We start from the raw sequence: 17,503 nt of genomic DNA, 5'->3' as shown, positions 1-17,503 counted from the left end.
CACTGAAACGCCATTTCACTCTGCAGTATGTGTGTGTTTCAGTGTATTAGACGGGAAAGAGCAGGTCAAGTCAACGTAAAAAGGGCCAAATGCTGCATCATTCAACTTCAGTCTTCCCATGTATGTCATACCACTGGATGAGTATTATAAAACTGGGTTGTTCGAGCCCGGAATGTTGATTGGCCGACAGCTGTGGTATACTGCTCTAATTACGTTGATAACCAGTTTATAATAGCAATAAGGCACCTCTGGGGTTTGTGTGATATGGCCAATATACCACGGCTAAGGGCTGTGTCCAGTCACTCCGCGATGGGTCATGCATAAGAACAGCCCTTAGCCGTGGTATATTGGCCATAGACCACACCCCCTCGGGCCTTATTGCTTAATTCTAGTTGGACACCAGAAAATGTGCAACGCTTCCCAAAACCTTATCCACCATCTTTTCATTCACAAAATGCTCCATGACCAGTTTATTGCAATATTAAGTTTGCACACTCTCTGGTTGGACACAAGCCTTTCTTCAAGTTGTTAACAGTCCATGCAAAATACAAACAAATACAAACAAATCTTTAAGGCAGTTCTCAGACATTGCATTCTATCGTGTTGCTGATACTCATACTCGTCCTGTTTTGTACATATCGGCATATTCACATTACAGAATTACATCACCCGCGGAGAGTCTTGACAACGGTCTGAAATCAGATTAGGCTGCCTGGCGGAAACACCTCATCAAACACACATGTTCATGTCCAAGACTTATCGGTGGCCTTTATTCCAGCTGTTTGCTGCCCTCTGATTTCTGGTCCAGTCGGCTTTTGCTGCTCTTCACCATATAAATGAAGTATGTGAGAGTCTCCTTCTCGTTCACTGGGATATTCCGGAAGTGGCGACTGACCGTCTGAAAACAAATAACATTGCATTGAGGCCAAAATCATTTAGTTATCACAGAGAAGAACTACATTGTATCCAAAGTGGTATGCAAGACAATAGAAAGGTAGAGGTCAGTTTAATCAGTCTATTGATTGAACATCCAGTTGTTTTCTCCCCAATTTTAATAAAAACATTGTTGTGAGGATTAGTGGCATAGTCAGGGGCACAACTTTCACTGGGGACATGCCCCCCCCACATTCTGAATTTAAATGTTTGTCCCCCCAGTTCTTTCATTGGAATGTAATACAAAAAAAAAAAGGCACAGGTGTGCTTTAGGACCATGCGGATGCCTCCAAGCGGTCGGGTAGGCTGTTGGGAGCGTTTATTCTACAGGATAAATAAAATTAAAACTTCCACTTCTAAAACAAAGTTGCGCCCCTGGAAGCAAGACCAACATAGACCAAGTGTGATCATCGGTCTGGTTAAAGGGATACTTTGAGATTTTGGCAAGGAAGCCCTTGATCTACTTCCCCAGAGACAGATGAACTCCTGGATACCATTTTTATGTCTCTGCGTGCAGTTTAAAGCATCCTTTTAACTCCCAACCAAATCAATGACCACAATTCTGTCAAGGATCAGAACTCCACGTATAAATTCATGTATAAACAGATGATTTGATTTAAAACAATAAACGCAAAATAAACATCATCTATGTAGTCACACCGGCGGTCATGAGTTTTGAAGGCAGTCAAATTCCATGTGACCGTTTAGTCGCAATAATTCAGCTTCTCCAAGCTCTGATGCTGCTGATGGTCATAAGTAGCCTACCAAAAACTGCCTTGTAGTCAGCACTCTATATTCCCTCTAATCACTCTGACATCAATACAAGTCTAATCAAAAATCTAATCAAACACTTTGAGAGCGCATGAGCTTATGTTGCGCAACATTTCTATAAGCTATGCAATTGCGCGAGAAAACAGTGATGGCCTCTATTAAAAAGAGGAGGATCCTATAGGCTAAGCCTACTATATTTATTTCTCAACTTTCCTAATATTAAGCACATTGCTTGTCTTTACAACAGGAGTATAGGCTACCTGACCGGCATGATAGTGAACCACGGGAAAAGTGTCCTCCATTTGCTATTTAAGTGCATAGATGACATGTATTTTCCCCACAACCCCTGTTGAGACAGGTGCATGATAATGGTCCATTCTGAATCAAAACACATTTCACCAATAATTAGCCTATCACTTGTGAATGATATATTATCACTTGTGAATGATATATTATCACTTGTGAATGATATATTATCACTTGTGAATGATATATTATCACTTGTGAATGATATATTATCACTTGTGAATGATATATTATCACTTGTGAATAATGCCCAGCGTAAGGCAAGAAACAATGCCTTTTTATTTTTGGGGACCTTTCGGATCCTAGTCACACACCTCATGTAGCCTAGCTCATAGGCCTATATCATTTGATAAGGTTTGTATCAAATGTATTTATAAAGCCCTTCTTATATCTCAATATATATATATCTGATATCTCAAAGTGCTGTACATAAACCCAGCCTAAAACCCCAAACAGCATGCAATACAGGTGTAGAAGCACGGTGGCTAGGAAAAACTCCCTAGAAAGGCCAGAACCTAGGAAGAAACCTAGAGAGGAACCAGGCTATGAGTGGCCAAATAACTTCTTAAAATGAAGCACATTCTGCTTTACAAGTGTAGAGCCTAACTGGCATACACACGCAGAGTGTGGGTCTCTAGTTTGGGCAAGATAATTTTTCACCATAAAAATTGCACCTTTATAATAAAAGCATTGCAAAATCACATAGGGCACTTTAGATAATGGTGTTTTCCCACTAATGAAACATTTGTGCTTATAGCCTACTGTCCTGTGCCCATTGCTGCGCTTATAATATGAAGAAATAGCCTAATAGTTTATCAACATTCAAAACTAAACATTCTGATCGGTTGCGTCAGCCACAATGTTTTTTGATGCTAGTGGTTGTATTCATTTGGGATCTATCACATCCCCCAACTGTCCCAGACTTTGTTTGGAATATTTATTTCTCGCACAGAATAGGTCAACCTTTGTACTATGGGAGATAGTAGATTTATTTAGACTAGTGCTTTTGCTGTTGGTTCGACCTACTCATATCTTGTTGGCTGACAAAAAGTACATTTGGACAGTTCTTCCAATATCTTCCATATGCACCTCGGAATTGGATAATAACGCTCACAGTTGCATTCCAGATGCATCGGTCTTCAATTGTAGCCTGTGAGAAAGACCCGATCATGTGATGGAGAGGTGCTTCGGAGCACTCGGGGAGAAGGTCACGTCGCAGCACTCGGGGAGAAGGGCACAACGCAGCACTCGGGGAGAAGGGCACAACGCAGCACTCGGGGAGAAGGGCACAACGGCCACTGGTAGCAAAAGGCATGGATTTTTTTAGGGTGCATTACGGCCACATAAAGGGGATTCCGCTGAGAAATTCGATTCGCGGCATTATCAATTGCTTGTCAAATTGTGAATGAGAGATTGAAAAATAATTTAGAGTCGCATCACGCAGCCTTACAATGTATTCAAAATCAAAACATTTAGCCCAAAGTTTAGAACTAAAGTTTCATTAACTAAACTCAGCATATAGGACGGAGTACATATTTCTTTGTTAACCGCTCAACACAGAATACACACCCCTCAAATAATTTGTATAAAATAGAAATTATATTTTATTCAGCTTTGTTTAATTGTATTATTGATACTATAAAAGAATGCCAGGGAATTCTAAGCAAATAGGGTCTGCTAAATGAACTAGTGTAGCCCACAGCCATTTGGCATAGCCAGATCAAGACAACTCAGTATGCTATTCTGTTCTCCTGAAATAGACTACATTTTCTTCATGTCATGATTCTTTAGACCTGTCTTAAATAAATCATGGATTGATTGTGATGGCGCAGGCTACATTACATGGATTTATTGATTGTGATGGCGCAGGCTACATTACATGGATTTATTGATTGTGATGGCGCAGGCTACATTACATGGATTTATTGATTGTGATGGCGCAGGCTACATTACATGGATTTATTGATTGTGATGGCGCAGGCTACATTACATGGATTTATTGATTGTGATGGCGCAGGCTACATTACATGGATTTATTGATTGTGATGGCGCAGGCTACATTACATGGATTTATTGATTGTGATGGCGCAGGCTACATTACATGGATTTATTGATTGTGATGGCGCAGGCTACATTACATGGATTTATTGATTATGATGGCTCAGGCTATATTACATGGATTTATTGATTGTGATGGCGCAGGCTACATTACATGGATTTATTGATTATGATGGCGCAGGCTATATTACATGGATTTATTGATTATGATGGCGTAGGCTATATTACATGGATTTATTGTGAAGTTGTAGGCTTTTTTACATGGATTTATTAGACTTTTTAAAATGTAGATGTTCCAAAGGTCTGCATCAGTGGCTTGTAAGTTGTGTGGAAGCCAGGAGATGCTAAATTTGTTTATGTTCATTAATGTCAATTATCATGAGTCCGACAGTTATTTGATTTGCTTGACAATCACCGGCTGACGAAATTGTGACTGCCACAGCCCTAGTCTCACCCAGCTCCATTCAGGGCTGACAGTTCCACTCAATGGGGGCAGCACGTAGAGAGCAATAATTGTTTGGACCTGTTGACATGTGCTTATTGACATGACAGGCTCATTAACTTCTTTGGGACTGGGGGGCATTAATTGAGTAGCTTGGATGAATAAGGTGCCCAGAGTAAACTACCTGCTACTCACACCCAGTTGCTAATATATGCATATTATTAATAGATTTGGATAGAAAACACTGTTTCTAAAACTGTTTGAATGATGTTTGAGTATAACAGAACTCATATGTCAGGCAAAAACCTGAGAAAAAAATCCAACCAGGAAGTGGGAAATCTGAGGTTTGTAGTTTATCGAAGATAGTGGGATATTGGTCATATTGCACTTCCCAAGGCTTCCACTAGATGTCAACAGTCTTTAGAACCTTGTCTGAGGCTTCTACTGTGAAGTGAGGGCGAATAAGGGCTGTTTGAGCCAGGTGTCTGGCAGAGTGCCATGAGTTTGTGAAGTGCGTTCACGTAAGAGTTAACTCGCGTTCCATTGCTTTTCTACAGACAATGGAATTCTCTGGTTGGAACATTATTGAACATTTATGATAAAAACATCCTAAAGATTGATTCTATACTTCGTTTGACATGTTTCTACGAACTGTAATATAACTTTGTCTGAACTTTCGCATGGACTTGCCGGCACGTCGTGATTTTGGATTGTGTACTAAACACGCAAACATCGAGGTGGTATTTGGACATAAATGAGGGACTTTATCAAATAAATCAAACATTTGTGGAACTGGGATTCCTGGGAGTGCATTCTGATGAAGATCAAAAGGTAAGTGAATATTTATAATGCTATTTCTGACTTCTGCTGACTACACAACATGGCGGATATCAGTTTGGCTGTTTTGTTGTCTGAGCGCTCAGATATACTCAGATTATTGCGTGGTGTGCTTTTTTGGTAAAGCTTTTTTGAAATCTGACATAGCGGTTGCATTAAGGAGAAGTTTATCTAAAGTTCCATGCATAACACTTGAATTTTCATCAACACTTGAGAATTTCTGCAAATTGATGTGGCTCTCTGCAAAATCACCGGATGTTTTGGAACTACTGAACGTAACGCACCAATGTAAACTCAGATTTATTTTATATAAATATGAACTTTATCAAACAAAACATACACATATTGTGTAACATGAGGTCCTATGAGTGTCATCTGATGAAGATCAAAGGTTAGTTAATAATTCTCTCGCTATTTGTGCTTTTTGTGACTCCTCTCCTTAGCTGGAAAAATGGCTGTGTTTTTCTGTGACTTGGCTCTGGCCTAACATAATCGTTTGTGGTGTTTTCGCCGTAAAGCCTTTTTGAAATTCGACACTGTGGCTGGATTAACGAGAAGTTAACCTTTAAAAATTGTGTAAAATACTTGAGGAATTGCTTGAGGAATTTTAATTATGAGGTTTCTGTTGTTTTGAATTTGGCGCCCTGCACTTTCACTGGCTGTTGTTGAGGTGGGACTCTACCGCCCCGAATATCCCAGAGAGGTTAATGGTGGTCTAGGCCTCTACCGCCTGGGGAAACATTTAATATATTGCACACTCGTAACTGTCATAGCCATCTTGCTAGCTAACTTAGCTAGCTCAATGAAGTATTTTTCTGTGCTATGACACTTATTAAAGCCTTGAATCTCATAGGGGCCCCTGTCACCACTTGTCATCTAGCTAGCCACATAACCAGCAGGGTTGCATCGGTTTCCATTGGACTAGAGCTAGCTAGCTAATGCTAGCTGGCTAGTGCGAGCTGATAATCATGTAGCAGCATATGCTGACTGGCATTGCTAATATACTAGCTAGCTAATGCTGGGTCTGCAAAAATCAAGTAAATGCTACTGAACTCAGGACAAAAATCACATTTCCACTTGTAGTGGCTATTGATGTTGTGGTTGTTTGTTTTTTTGCTTAGTGACATTGCGAATACCATATTTTTGTAATTTAACTACCGGTATGTACAGTGCATTCCGAAAGTATTCAGACCGTTTCCCCTTTTACACATTTTATTACGTTACAGCCTTATTCTACAATGGATAAAATAATTTATTACCCTCAATCTACACACAATATACATATAATGACAAAGTGAAAACAGGTATAGATTGTTGCAATTTTATTAAAAATAAAAAATAGAACACCTGTCTATATAAGGTCCCACAGTTGACAGTGCATGTCAGAGCAGAAACCAAGCCATGGGGCCGAAGGAATTGTCTATAGAGCTCCGAGACATGGTTGTGTTGAGGCACAGATCTGGGGAAGGGTACCAAAACATTTCTGCAGCATGGAAGGGCCAAGAACACAGTGGCCTCCATTGTTTTTAAGAAAGGAAGAAGTTTGGAACCACCAAGACTCTTCCTATAGCTGGCCGCCCAGCCAAATTGAGCAATTGGGAGAGAAGGGCCTTGCTCAGGGAGGTGACCAAGAACCCAATGGTCACTTTGACAGAGCTCCAGAGTTCTTCTGTGGAGATGGGAGAACCTTCCAGAAGGACAACCATCTCTGCAGCACTCCACCAATCAGGCCTTTATGATAGTGGCCAGACGGAAGCCATTGCTCAGGGAAAAAAAGGCACATGACAGCCTGCTTGGAGTTTACAAAAAGGCACCTAAATGACTCTCAGACCATGAGAAACAAGAGTCTCTGGTCTGATGAAACCAAGATTGAACTCTTTGGCCTGAAAGCCAAGAGTCACATCTGGAGGAAACCTGGCACCATCCCTACAGTGAAGCATAGTGTTGGTTGGCAGCCTCATGCTGTGGGGATGTTTTTCAGTGGCAAGGACTGAGAGCCTAGTCAGGATTGAGGGAAAGATAAACAGAGAGATCCTTGATGAAAACTTGCTCCAGAGCGCACAGAACCATAGACTGGGACAAAGGTTCACCTTCCAACAGAACAACAACCCTAAGCACACAGCCAAGACAACGCAGGAGTGGCTTTAGGACAAGTCTCTGAATGTCCTTGAGTGACCCAGCCAGAGTCCGGACTTGAACATCTCTGGAGAGACCTGAAAATAGCTGCGCAGCGACGCTCACCATCCAACCTGACAGAGCTTGAGAGGATCTGCAGAGAAGAATGGAAGAAACTCCCCAAATACAGGTATGACAAGCTTGTAGCATCATACCCAAGACTCAAAACTGGAATCGCTGCCAAAGGTGCTTCAACAAATACTGAGTAAAGGGTCTGAATACCTGTGTAAATGTAATTTTTGTATTTTATAAATTTACTAAAATGTCTAAAAGAATTTGAATTGTCATTATGGTACATTGTGTTTAGATTGAGGGGGAAAAAAATATTTAATCCATTTTAGAATAAGGCTGTAGGGTAACAAAATATGGAAAAAGTCAAGGGGCCTGAATACTTTCCGAATGCACTGTATCTAATCCGGTTTTCACATGAGAAAATGAATGAAGTCCCAAATTCCCGGCAAGATACTGCGACACACACTTACGGATACGAAGTCTCAGAAATAAAAGATCCGGTCACGGATTAGGAGCCACTCCCTTTGAGGATACTGGAGTTATTAGGAGAGGAGAATGACTTTGGATAATTGCCCTAATGAAATCCCAAGACAGAAGTTTACTCTTTTAGAGCAGAGTCCTTCTGAGACAGTTTACCAAGTTCTTTAGATGGGCTACTACCTAATGAACAAAAATATAAATGCTACATGTGTTGCTCACCATTTTTCATGAGCTGAAATAAAAGATTCCAGAATGTTCCATATGCCTCAAAAGCTTATTTCTCTACAATTTTGTGCACAAATCTGTTTACATCCTTGCTAGTGAACATTTTCCTTTGCCAAGATAATCCAGCCACCTGACAGGTGTCATATCAAGAAGCTGATTAAACAACATGATCCTTACACAGGTGCACCTTGTGCTGGGGACACTAAAAGCCACAGATGTCTCAAGTTGAGGGAGAGTGCAATTGGCATGATGACTGTAGGAATGTCCACCAGCGCTGGTAACGTTAATGTCTCTATCATAAGCCACCTCCAACGTCATATTCGAGAATTTGGCAATACATCGAACTGGCCTAACAACCGCAGACCACGTGTAACCACACAAGCCCAGGACCTCCACGGCGGTATCGTCTGAGACCAGCCACCCGGACAACAGATGAAACAGACGAGCATTGGTGTTTGTAATAAAGCCCTTTTGTGGGGAAAAACGATTTGGCTGGGCCTGGCTCCCAAGCCCTCCCATGTCTGTGCCCCTGCCCAGTCATGTGAAATCCATAGATTAGGTCCTAGTGAATTCATTTCAATTGACTGAGTTCCTTATATGAATTGTAACTCAGTAAAATGGTTGAAATTGTCCCGTTTATATTAAACTATCAGGACAGCACTGCTGTATAAAATCAGTAATGTAAGATTTTTAAAGCCTGCCTACTATCACTGTGGCAATAAACAAATGAACCGTTTGTCATTTGGATATGTTGACACGAAGCAGTACAAGCCATAATTAGGTTGGAATAAGCTTATTTAGACAAGGAACGAGATTGCAAGAGGGACGCGAGTAGTTTCTCCTGCCTGTGGGTCTGGCACTTAGGCTTTCTACTCTACTAGCCAGCTCCCCTTCGGCCAAGATGTCAGGCGAAACTGGTTTCGCAAGTTGCAGTTTGTTTTGGATAGCCGGACCATTGTATTTAATAGTCCAGTATTATGAAGTACATCTAGATTACAAAATGCGAAAACTCCATAGAGGGCAACAATATATGAATACATTCATCAAAGTAAAATATTGTGCCTGGTGCTTGTCTTTCGCTGGAATAGATACCCCACTGCAGTGTACACTGTTAGCGGTCTATGACATACTACAAACATATTACTGCTGTAGGCCCTGTGGTTAAAAATACATTTAAAAATCCCATGACAAACTTAAGTTGATCTCAGATTAGATTGTCTAGGGGCAAGTTAACCTCCCCTTTCATGTAAGAAAGTCATGACCATCATACTTTTAGAGAAAAGATCATTTTGTACATGTGTTTAACAGAGTTGGACAAACTCCAGTTCCCTTGCTTAGGGGGACCGGGATCATTTTTATGCAGAAGAAGCTCTTAAAAAAAAAAAAAAAAAAAAAAGGACATTCTAGCCACTAACTATTAGATAGCCATAAAAAGTATATTTTAATACACTGAAAAATAGTGTGGGCCAGAATAAGGCTCTCCTCCTCACTTTTCAGTTCGCTGCAGCTAGCGACGGGAGCGAGCTGCAACAAACACTCTCAATCTCTTCATTCAAAGACTCAATCATGGACACTTACTGACAGTTGTGGCTGCTTTGCGTGATGTATTGTTGTCTCTACCTTCTTGCCCTCTGTTGTCTGTTCCCAATAATGTTAGTACCATGTTTTGTGTTGCTACCATGTTGTTATGTTGTGCTGCTACCATGTTGTATTGCTACCATGTTGTTATGTTGTGTTGCTACCATGCTGTTTTGTCATGTGTTGCTGCCTTGCTATGTTGTTGTCTTAGGTCTCTCATTATGTAGTGTTGTGGCGTCTCTCTAGTCGTCACGGGTTTTGTCTTATATTGATATTTGATTTTTAATCCCCGTAGGCCTTTTGGTAGGCTGTCATTGTAAATACGAATTTGTTTTTAACTGACTTGTAAATAAAGGTTAAAAAAAAAAAAAAAAAAAAAAAATATTGTTTCTGCAATGAGAAATTACCATCTTCAGCGAAGATACTACAAATTTCATGGACTATCACAATCATTTTTTGGAGATTGTAGAGAAAACCACTATACGAACTGCTCTTTTCAGTGAACGTCAGGAATCGAACATGTGAAAGGGCCATTCATTTGGCTCCCTGATTCGCACACTACTATAGTATCTTCTCTGAAGATGGTCATTTCTCATTGTGCAGAAACAATAGTGAGGAGAGAGCCTTATTCTGGCCCACACTTTTTCAGTGTATTAAAATAGACTTTTTAAGGCGATCTAATAGTTAATTAATGGCTTGAGCAGTCAGCGTCAGGAGGAAGGATAGAGAAGAGGCAGTCCCCCCCCCCCCTTGTGGCTCCTGCAACTTGAATGCGCCTTAAAAGGAATATATGTAAGTTGCACACAACGTAACAGAAAATAACATATTTGAGAACACACTTATTTGGGAATATATTTCATAGAACAGACATGCTTCTATAGTAGGCTACATCATACCCAGAGATGTTTATTGCGGATCTACACTGACCTCAAAAACAAAAATCCATCGCAGTAAAGGAGAACTTCAACCCCTGTGTAGAAATACTTGTCTTTCTTGCACTTGTAGAAATATGCCAATTAAGGAGTAGAGAAATAAGTGCGGTAGCAATGGAAACCAGGAAGCCCCTCAAAATTGCTGCATTTCTTAATGGCACTTGTTTCACTAACATTTGTTTTGCTTGCAGTGACTGATATGTGGTTGTCTAAACCCATCTTAGTTGAATACACACTAAGTCGCTCTGGATAAGATTGAACGCTAAATGACTTGAGTGTAAATATTGGCCTACCTCAGCCAGTTGGGCCTTGTTCAAGCCAGGTCTGGTCTGGAGCTTGTAGTGTCTCTTGTAGCGTCTCAGAGTGTTCACCTGAAGCTGGAACAGATCCACCTAACATCACAGAGACACACATTGTGAGGACAGAGTGGTGTGCCATCCATTAAGCGTTGAATATCATTAAGCACATTTTACTGCTCTCTATCAATTATGTTTTCACACAAAAGAATGCATAGAACTGTCATGCTATTGGGCCTTTTCATCAACAGTCGTCTTATGTTCTTTTTCATATCTATTCAACTTGATGTTTTTTCTTTTTCAAGGAGAAGCAGTGACATTAGAGACATGATTTAAAGGGAGGACAATGGGCTCGTTTCCCCGGCTTTTACCTCTGGCACCTCCACATCATGATCAGGAGACTCCCCTCCGTCGTCACTCGTCTTCCTCTTCCGTTTGTTACGGACACTCTGGATGAAGTTTTTGTGGAAGTCGCATATGTAGAGGTGTCGGACCTAAAATAAGAGGAATAAGAGTGTACAAAACATTTCCCATTACATAAAATTTAGAAGAAAAAGAAACGCACACCTATTTAGGCGAGGTGCTGGCTAGCGGAGTAGAATACTTGAAAATAAAAGAGAGCCGCCCATATGCAAAAATGTAATTACCAACATTTCGACAGCCAAGCTGTCTTCATCAGGGTATAAAAAAAGGTGAAAGCTATGATCCCTTATTGATGTCATTTTCTAAATTGCTTCAAATTCATTTAGAGGACGGGGAGGAGAAGGGGAATATCTACTAAGTTGCTCGCTCCTGTAAGATGGGAAGGCAGAGCAGGCAGTGGCCCGGTTGTGTGAACCAAATCGCAGAAAACAAACAAATTAGGTATATCCAAAGCTTTGTGGACTCAGGAGTGCCAGATAGCTTTATGGGACTCTGCTTCCCTACAGTTTTGGCCTGGTTCAGGCGCCTAGCCTGAGGCACAGAGATTTTGGTCTGTAATCATACAGACCTCCTCCCACGCATTTGGGTCTAGGGTGTCCGAGTCCAATTCCCCACATCCTCCAGTAGCTCAGCCTGATATGCCTGCAATACAGAGTCCTGGTACAGCTTCTGAAAAATTGAGGCGCTCAGTCTTTCAAGGGAGTGAGGGGCCTGAAGTTGTTAGCCAGCCTATTAATGGTCTATAAATGTTGAAATATCTTCACACCTTCAATTACAAACCTATAGGCTCCAGTCATAAGAGTAAAAAAAAAAATTTTTTTTTTTTTACAGGGGGCAGTTTGGAAAAAACAATCGTGTGAATCATCCTCTGGAATAACGCACATGCTTGGATAATAATTACCAAATCAGAAATATCACTGAACTATTATAGTTCCTATATTCAAAAGTAGGCCTTTTATAGGCAGCATCATGTTCATGTCAGTCCTCTAGGACGCAAATGTCTTCCTAGTAAGTCTCCGCAACAGTATAGTGAGGTTGTGAGTATGTGTGCACTGTGTTTTGGGGGGCCAGCAAGAGTCGACTCTTTTCGACTCGTGCACCACTAGCTATGCAGGGTGAACCCAAATTGTCTATCCGCAGACTGCGGTTCTAAACATGCCGCGCCCACTGCCATTGGGTTGTTAAGCGCCGTCTCTGACACACCAGAACAGTCCTGTGGCGGTAATGCACCAACGTTGGAAACCCCCACCGAAGAAGAAGGCTGCTTGCTTAGCTAGGACACCCCCGTAGACAGTGTTCTTCGCCACCGCCTAACCAAGCACTGTTTTACAGAAGTTCTATTAATGTTACAGCGAGGGAAGTAGCTAGTTTGTGAGCCAACCCGAAACTCGCTAAACATTAAAATCTGCGGAGAGGAGGCGAAGGACACTGCCGGTCGCTTGGCCAGTTAGCAGCATAAATGGCAGTGGGCGCGGGATGTAGTAAACGCGTAATGTTGGTGGACCTTCTCGATGAAACAGCCAAGGATTGGAGGTCCTCCTTGTTTGATGTTCCACAAACTAATCCAAATGAAGCCATAAGCAATCATAGAAATGAAATGTTCCGTGATTATGGCGCAGGACACTTGTAAAACAATAGCAAATAGATAAGTGTGGTTGCCAACAAGCTGCAAGCGTGCGCGATTAGCACATTATTGCCTAGCAAACTGTCAGTGGGACTGTCTACGGGGCTAGCTGGCTACCTCGTCTCATAGTTGGAACAACTAGTTAGAATTACACACTTACACTTTTGTCGATGTCCAGCTTTAGTTTTTTCTGCGATATGCTTTTCTGGATCCGCTTGCTGAAGGAAGCGTTTCCAGCTGATCGTCCGCAGCGCTCACCGTCCTCAATCAAACAACAAGTCTGGCCGTAAAACGGCGGAGCCGGAGGTCCATCGTGACTGTCTTCTTCTGTGCTGAACCCGTTCATGATAGTTGGTTTGGGGATCTTCTTGTAAAAGCCACTGATAACGTTCTGTCGTCCTTGAATGGCCACTTTCTTCTACAGACAATCGTTATCGTCGTAACAACTGATTTTATATTAAACCAATGCGAAAAGGTAATGAAAGGACGCTGTACTGAGTTTCGTCGTCAAGCTAGGAACCCATACCACAATACAGGCTAGAATGTCAAGAAAGAGACAGGACCTCAAGGTGGCTTGCTAGCTAAGTAGCTATTGCTAGCGAACGAAATTCCTAAACTGATATAACGCAACCGTTAATTTTCTATCATTCATACATATAGCTCTAAACGGTTCACATATCACACGAAATCGGAACACTTCAATCGTCTTTCACTGATTAAACAATTTTGAAGACATCACGTATTTCATAGACTTCACCTCAACAGCCGCGGTAATTCTTTCAGAATAGCTTGTACAATGAACACGTCCTGCTACTGCAGCGGAAGTTTTCTTACTGAATCACTATTGGTCATTTTCTAATAGAGGCGGGATTAGTATGTTTGTATTGCTCTTCGGTTGGTTAAAATGTATGTAAATCGTCCAAATGTTACTTCCTGGATCACGATGCGTTTTTGTTTTGTATGAAAAGATGAGTCTTAAACGGCCTCTGTGCTCAACTGTGTAATCTTCATACTGACAAACAGACATACATTTCTTTGTGTGCATTATATACGGATAGTATAACAATACAAAATATGTAGTAGCGTAATAATGTTATGACGTACTGTAAGTGCCTTAATATGTTTGCAGCCCAGGGAGAGTAGCTGCTAATGGATTTCCTTAATACAAATACTGTACAATGATAGTCTGATATTATTTGTCTAAACGCGGTCGTTGTGTAGTTTTGTATAGGATTTCCTCATGCATACTTTGACGTCTGCAGCACACAGGAGTTATCAATTTGTTAAAATACAGTAAGTAATATCCTTGGTCTTGAAAATGTAGCCAACCACTGTAGTTAAATTGATATTTCCGTAATCAAAAGCTGCATCAAATCGGATTTGCATGTAAAAAATGTAGTCTCGCCTTCACTCGTTTAATCAGTGATACAATTGCAACACCGAATGAACCAAAAAAAATGAACAGACAAAAAAACAAAACAATCCAACAGTATAGGCTACCAAATTTGGGTGATTCTAAAATAACTACATAGGCTAACATGACCACACCGCCTCCCGCGAGTGTTGCAAAATAAATGTACACATACATGTTATTCAATCATTGCCTCCACACTGCTTGCGCACTTCAACGTCAGTATGTTAGAGTAAAACAAAGGGTAATCTATGTATGTGTTGTAGTTGAAAGGACTGTAAATTTAAAAATGGATCGTTAAATATAGTTCAATTACATTTTTCCCCAGCAACACATTTCCCAAAATCTGGTCACATTACCTCAAATTCACATGCATGTTGCATTATTTTGCAACCAACAGAAGCCAAAGTGCAAACTTGAGGGAATTTATTGCAAAACTTTCCATGTGTAAAAACGGAAAACTCAAGACTAATTATTCCATACCAATAACTTGTTATATTCTAAACAAAGTACCGTGCTTTCGGTCAGCTCCCAATGACAGGCCTGTGAGGCTAAACTTGTCATATTACGCTATCTACTGGTTATTCAATAACATAGCACATGGTAGGGAGCCAGGTCAGAAGCACAAACTATAAACGCATATTAATAAATATGTTTTATTTAGTAAATCTTATACATTGTCTTACTGTAAAATCTTTATATTCAGATAATTTCATTTATGTACACATTTATTGGTGCAACTTATTCCACTAAAATGAAGTGTCAGAGTAATAAGTGAGATACACAAAAAGGAATATGCGAGAAAAAAACAACACAGGACTGACTACCAACATTTAAATCCTAATGTCACAGCTTGCAAGCTTGATTATCAGATCTACTGTGCTACAAAAAATAAATAAATCCATCAGCCCTACAAAATGAGACCAGAAAGAAACTGGTCAGGCTGGGAGGGAGTAGAACAAAGATGGGGCGACAAGGTGAATGAGGAGAGGTGACAAGATAGGTGAACAGTAGGGACAGAGATAGATTGAGAGAAGATAAACACATGGGGGAAATTAAGAGTCACATTTACTTCAACCACAGAGTGGGGGACAAAATAAACACCAGACCAAAATGTACTTAGATTTCTTTCTATTTGTTTTAAAGGCGGTACGCGCAGAGCAATGGTAATAATCATGTGTTAAAAAGACTTCACAACAGTAGAGTCGTGCAACAGCAGCAAATTCATTAATTGACGCTGGTGGTGGCAGCAGCGAACCACTCTCCACCGCCGCGGCAGTACTTGGTAAATTTATCCTTCAGGTGCTGTCTGTACTGGTGGCGGTTGTTGTAGAAGGACTTGTTGCTATCCACAAACAACTGGATCTCGTCCTGCGTGAGGCAGTTCTCTTCGTCTGAAGTCACTTCAGAGTCGTTCTGTTTTCAGTAGAAAATACAGTTAAAATGGACCTTACACACACACTGAATAAATGTTTTACATCCTACAGCAACACTGATAGGGAACTCAAAATGAGTACAGATAATGACATCCAGCACTGAAGTGACTATCACAGCTTTTACATTTTTTTTTTTTTTTACATTTCACTGACCAGTAGTTCCATGAGACTGTTGGCGCTGGTGTTCCCCTGACCACACATGTTTGCCTCCAGATAATGGCTCATGTTCTTTTGATGTCCTGCCCATGGTAACTGCAGTGCAATGCTAGAAAAGGTGTCACAGCATAACTTGGCACACGTCTCTTTGGTTCTGCACACAGGTGACGTTGTAGAAGTGTTTTTCCCTCTCCTGTACCCTTCCATCACACAACCCTCTGTTTTTCCACCCTTTGGAGAAAATACATGTTTTAAAGTTTTGTTTAATAGTGTCACCTGATTAGCAATGAATTGGGTACTAACCATAGCTCTGACTAGACTAACATAACACAAGGAAAAACTGTCAAGGGGAAAGGTCCATTTAAGTTAGACTATACAAATGGAAAGATCTGGAAAAATCACATCCCTAATGGTGAAATCAAGCTAAATTCTCATCTCACCTGATCGTTACATAACGAGCCATTGTTCTTTCTTTTCTTATTATTTTTCTTGCCCTTTGTGTTTTCTTCAGAGTTAGCCCAGCACTCCACACAGCTGTATACCCCGTCCTCCTCGTCTTCATCACAGGGATTATGATGGTGACCACACAAGTAGTCTCCTTCAGATGACAACAAGACACACAGCAGCAGTGAGAAAGGAGACCGACAGGCATCCTATCCAGATACACCACATTCCGTCTTACAAAAAAATAAGACAAATGACAGCAACACCAGGCTTGGGAAAACACATCACCATTTGGACCACACACAACAACAACAAAAAAATGGACCAACCTGCTTCCTCATGGTTGCAGATTCCGTCAGTGCAGGCGACGTCAGATCCCTCCCGTGAGCCAGTCTCGCTGCCTTCCATGCTAGAAGAGTAGCCACAGTCACTCCCATTGCTGTGGGGTGACAAACCTGGGGAAAGGACAAGGAGAAAAATCACTTAAATGAGCTCAACAAGTGCTGGTCTAGCGTGCAAAGCCGCCTGCCCATATACAGATTAGAGGTCGACCGATTAATCAGAATGGTCGATTAATTAGGGCCAATTTCAATTTTTGTTGTTGTTGTACACCTTTATTTAACTAGGCAAGTCAGTTAAGAATTGTACATAATATTGAAGGTTGTGCAATGTAACAGCAATATTTAGACTTCGGGATGCCATCCGTATTTCACTGAAAGAATAAACGTTTTGTTTTCAAAATGATAGTTTTCGGATTCGACCATATTAATGACCAAAGGCTCATATTTCTGTGTGTTATTATGTTATAATTAAGTCTATGATTTGATAGAGCAGTCTGACTGAGCGGGGGTAGGCAGCAGCAGGTTCGTAAGCATTCATTCAAACAGAACTTTAGTGCGTTTGCCAGCAGCTCTTCGCAATTCTTCAAGCATTGCGCTGTTTATGACTTCAAGCCTATCAACTC

The 17,503-nt window shown here is 40.9% G+C and overlaps 2 protein-coding genes across 5 annotated transcripts in view; both read right to left on the bottom strand.

The window, feature by feature from the left end:
• Positions 1–455: 455 nt before the first annotated feature.
• Positions 456–13,915, bottom strand: LOC135548761 (histone deacetylase complex subunit SAP30L). The gene is made up of 4 exons (XM_064978662.1): positions 13,253–13,915; positions 11,417–11,539; positions 11,043–11,141; positions 456–898 (listed from the first exon to the last, which is right to left on the bottom strand). Exons 1-4 carry the CDS (start codon positions 13,436–13,438, stop codon positions 770–772), a joined length of 537 nt encoding a protein of 178 aa, XP_064834734.1. The 5' UTR covers positions 13,439–13,915; the 3' UTR covers positions 456–769.
• A 141-nt stretch (positions 13,916–14,056) lies between these two features.
• LOC135548760 (gametogenetin-binding protein 2-like) overlaps positions 14,057–17,503 on the bottom strand; it is a 44,635-nt gene continuing 41,188 nt past the window's right edge. For 3 of the 4 annotated variants that reach the window (XM_064978658.1, XM_064978659.1, XM_064978660.1), the window contains exons 11-14: positions 16,869–16,994; positions 16,536–16,693; positions 16,093–16,326; positions 14,057–15,919 (exon numbers count right to left, since the gene is read on the bottom strand). In XM_064978658.1, the coding sequence (XP_064834730.1) occupies positions 15,731–15,919; positions 16,093–16,326; positions 16,536–16,693; positions 16,869–16,994 (707 nt within the window). In that variant the 3' untranslated portion in view covers positions 14,057–15,730. The remainder of the gene's footprint in view (positions 15,920–16,092; positions 16,327–16,535; positions 16,694–16,868; positions 16,995–17,503) is intronic. The other variant, XM_064978661.1, reaches the window with a different exon arrangement.

Source organism: Oncorhynchus masou, chromosome 11 (assembly GCF_036934945.1).
Source record: "Oncorhynchus masou masou isolate Uvic2021 chromosome 11, UVic_Omas_1.1, whole genome shotgun sequence".
Classification (NCBI taxonomy): domain Eukaryota; kingdom Metazoa; phylum Chordata; class Actinopteri; order Salmoniformes; family Salmonidae; genus Oncorhynchus; species Oncorhynchus masou.
This window is presented reverse-complemented; position numbering and strand designations above follow the sequence as displayed.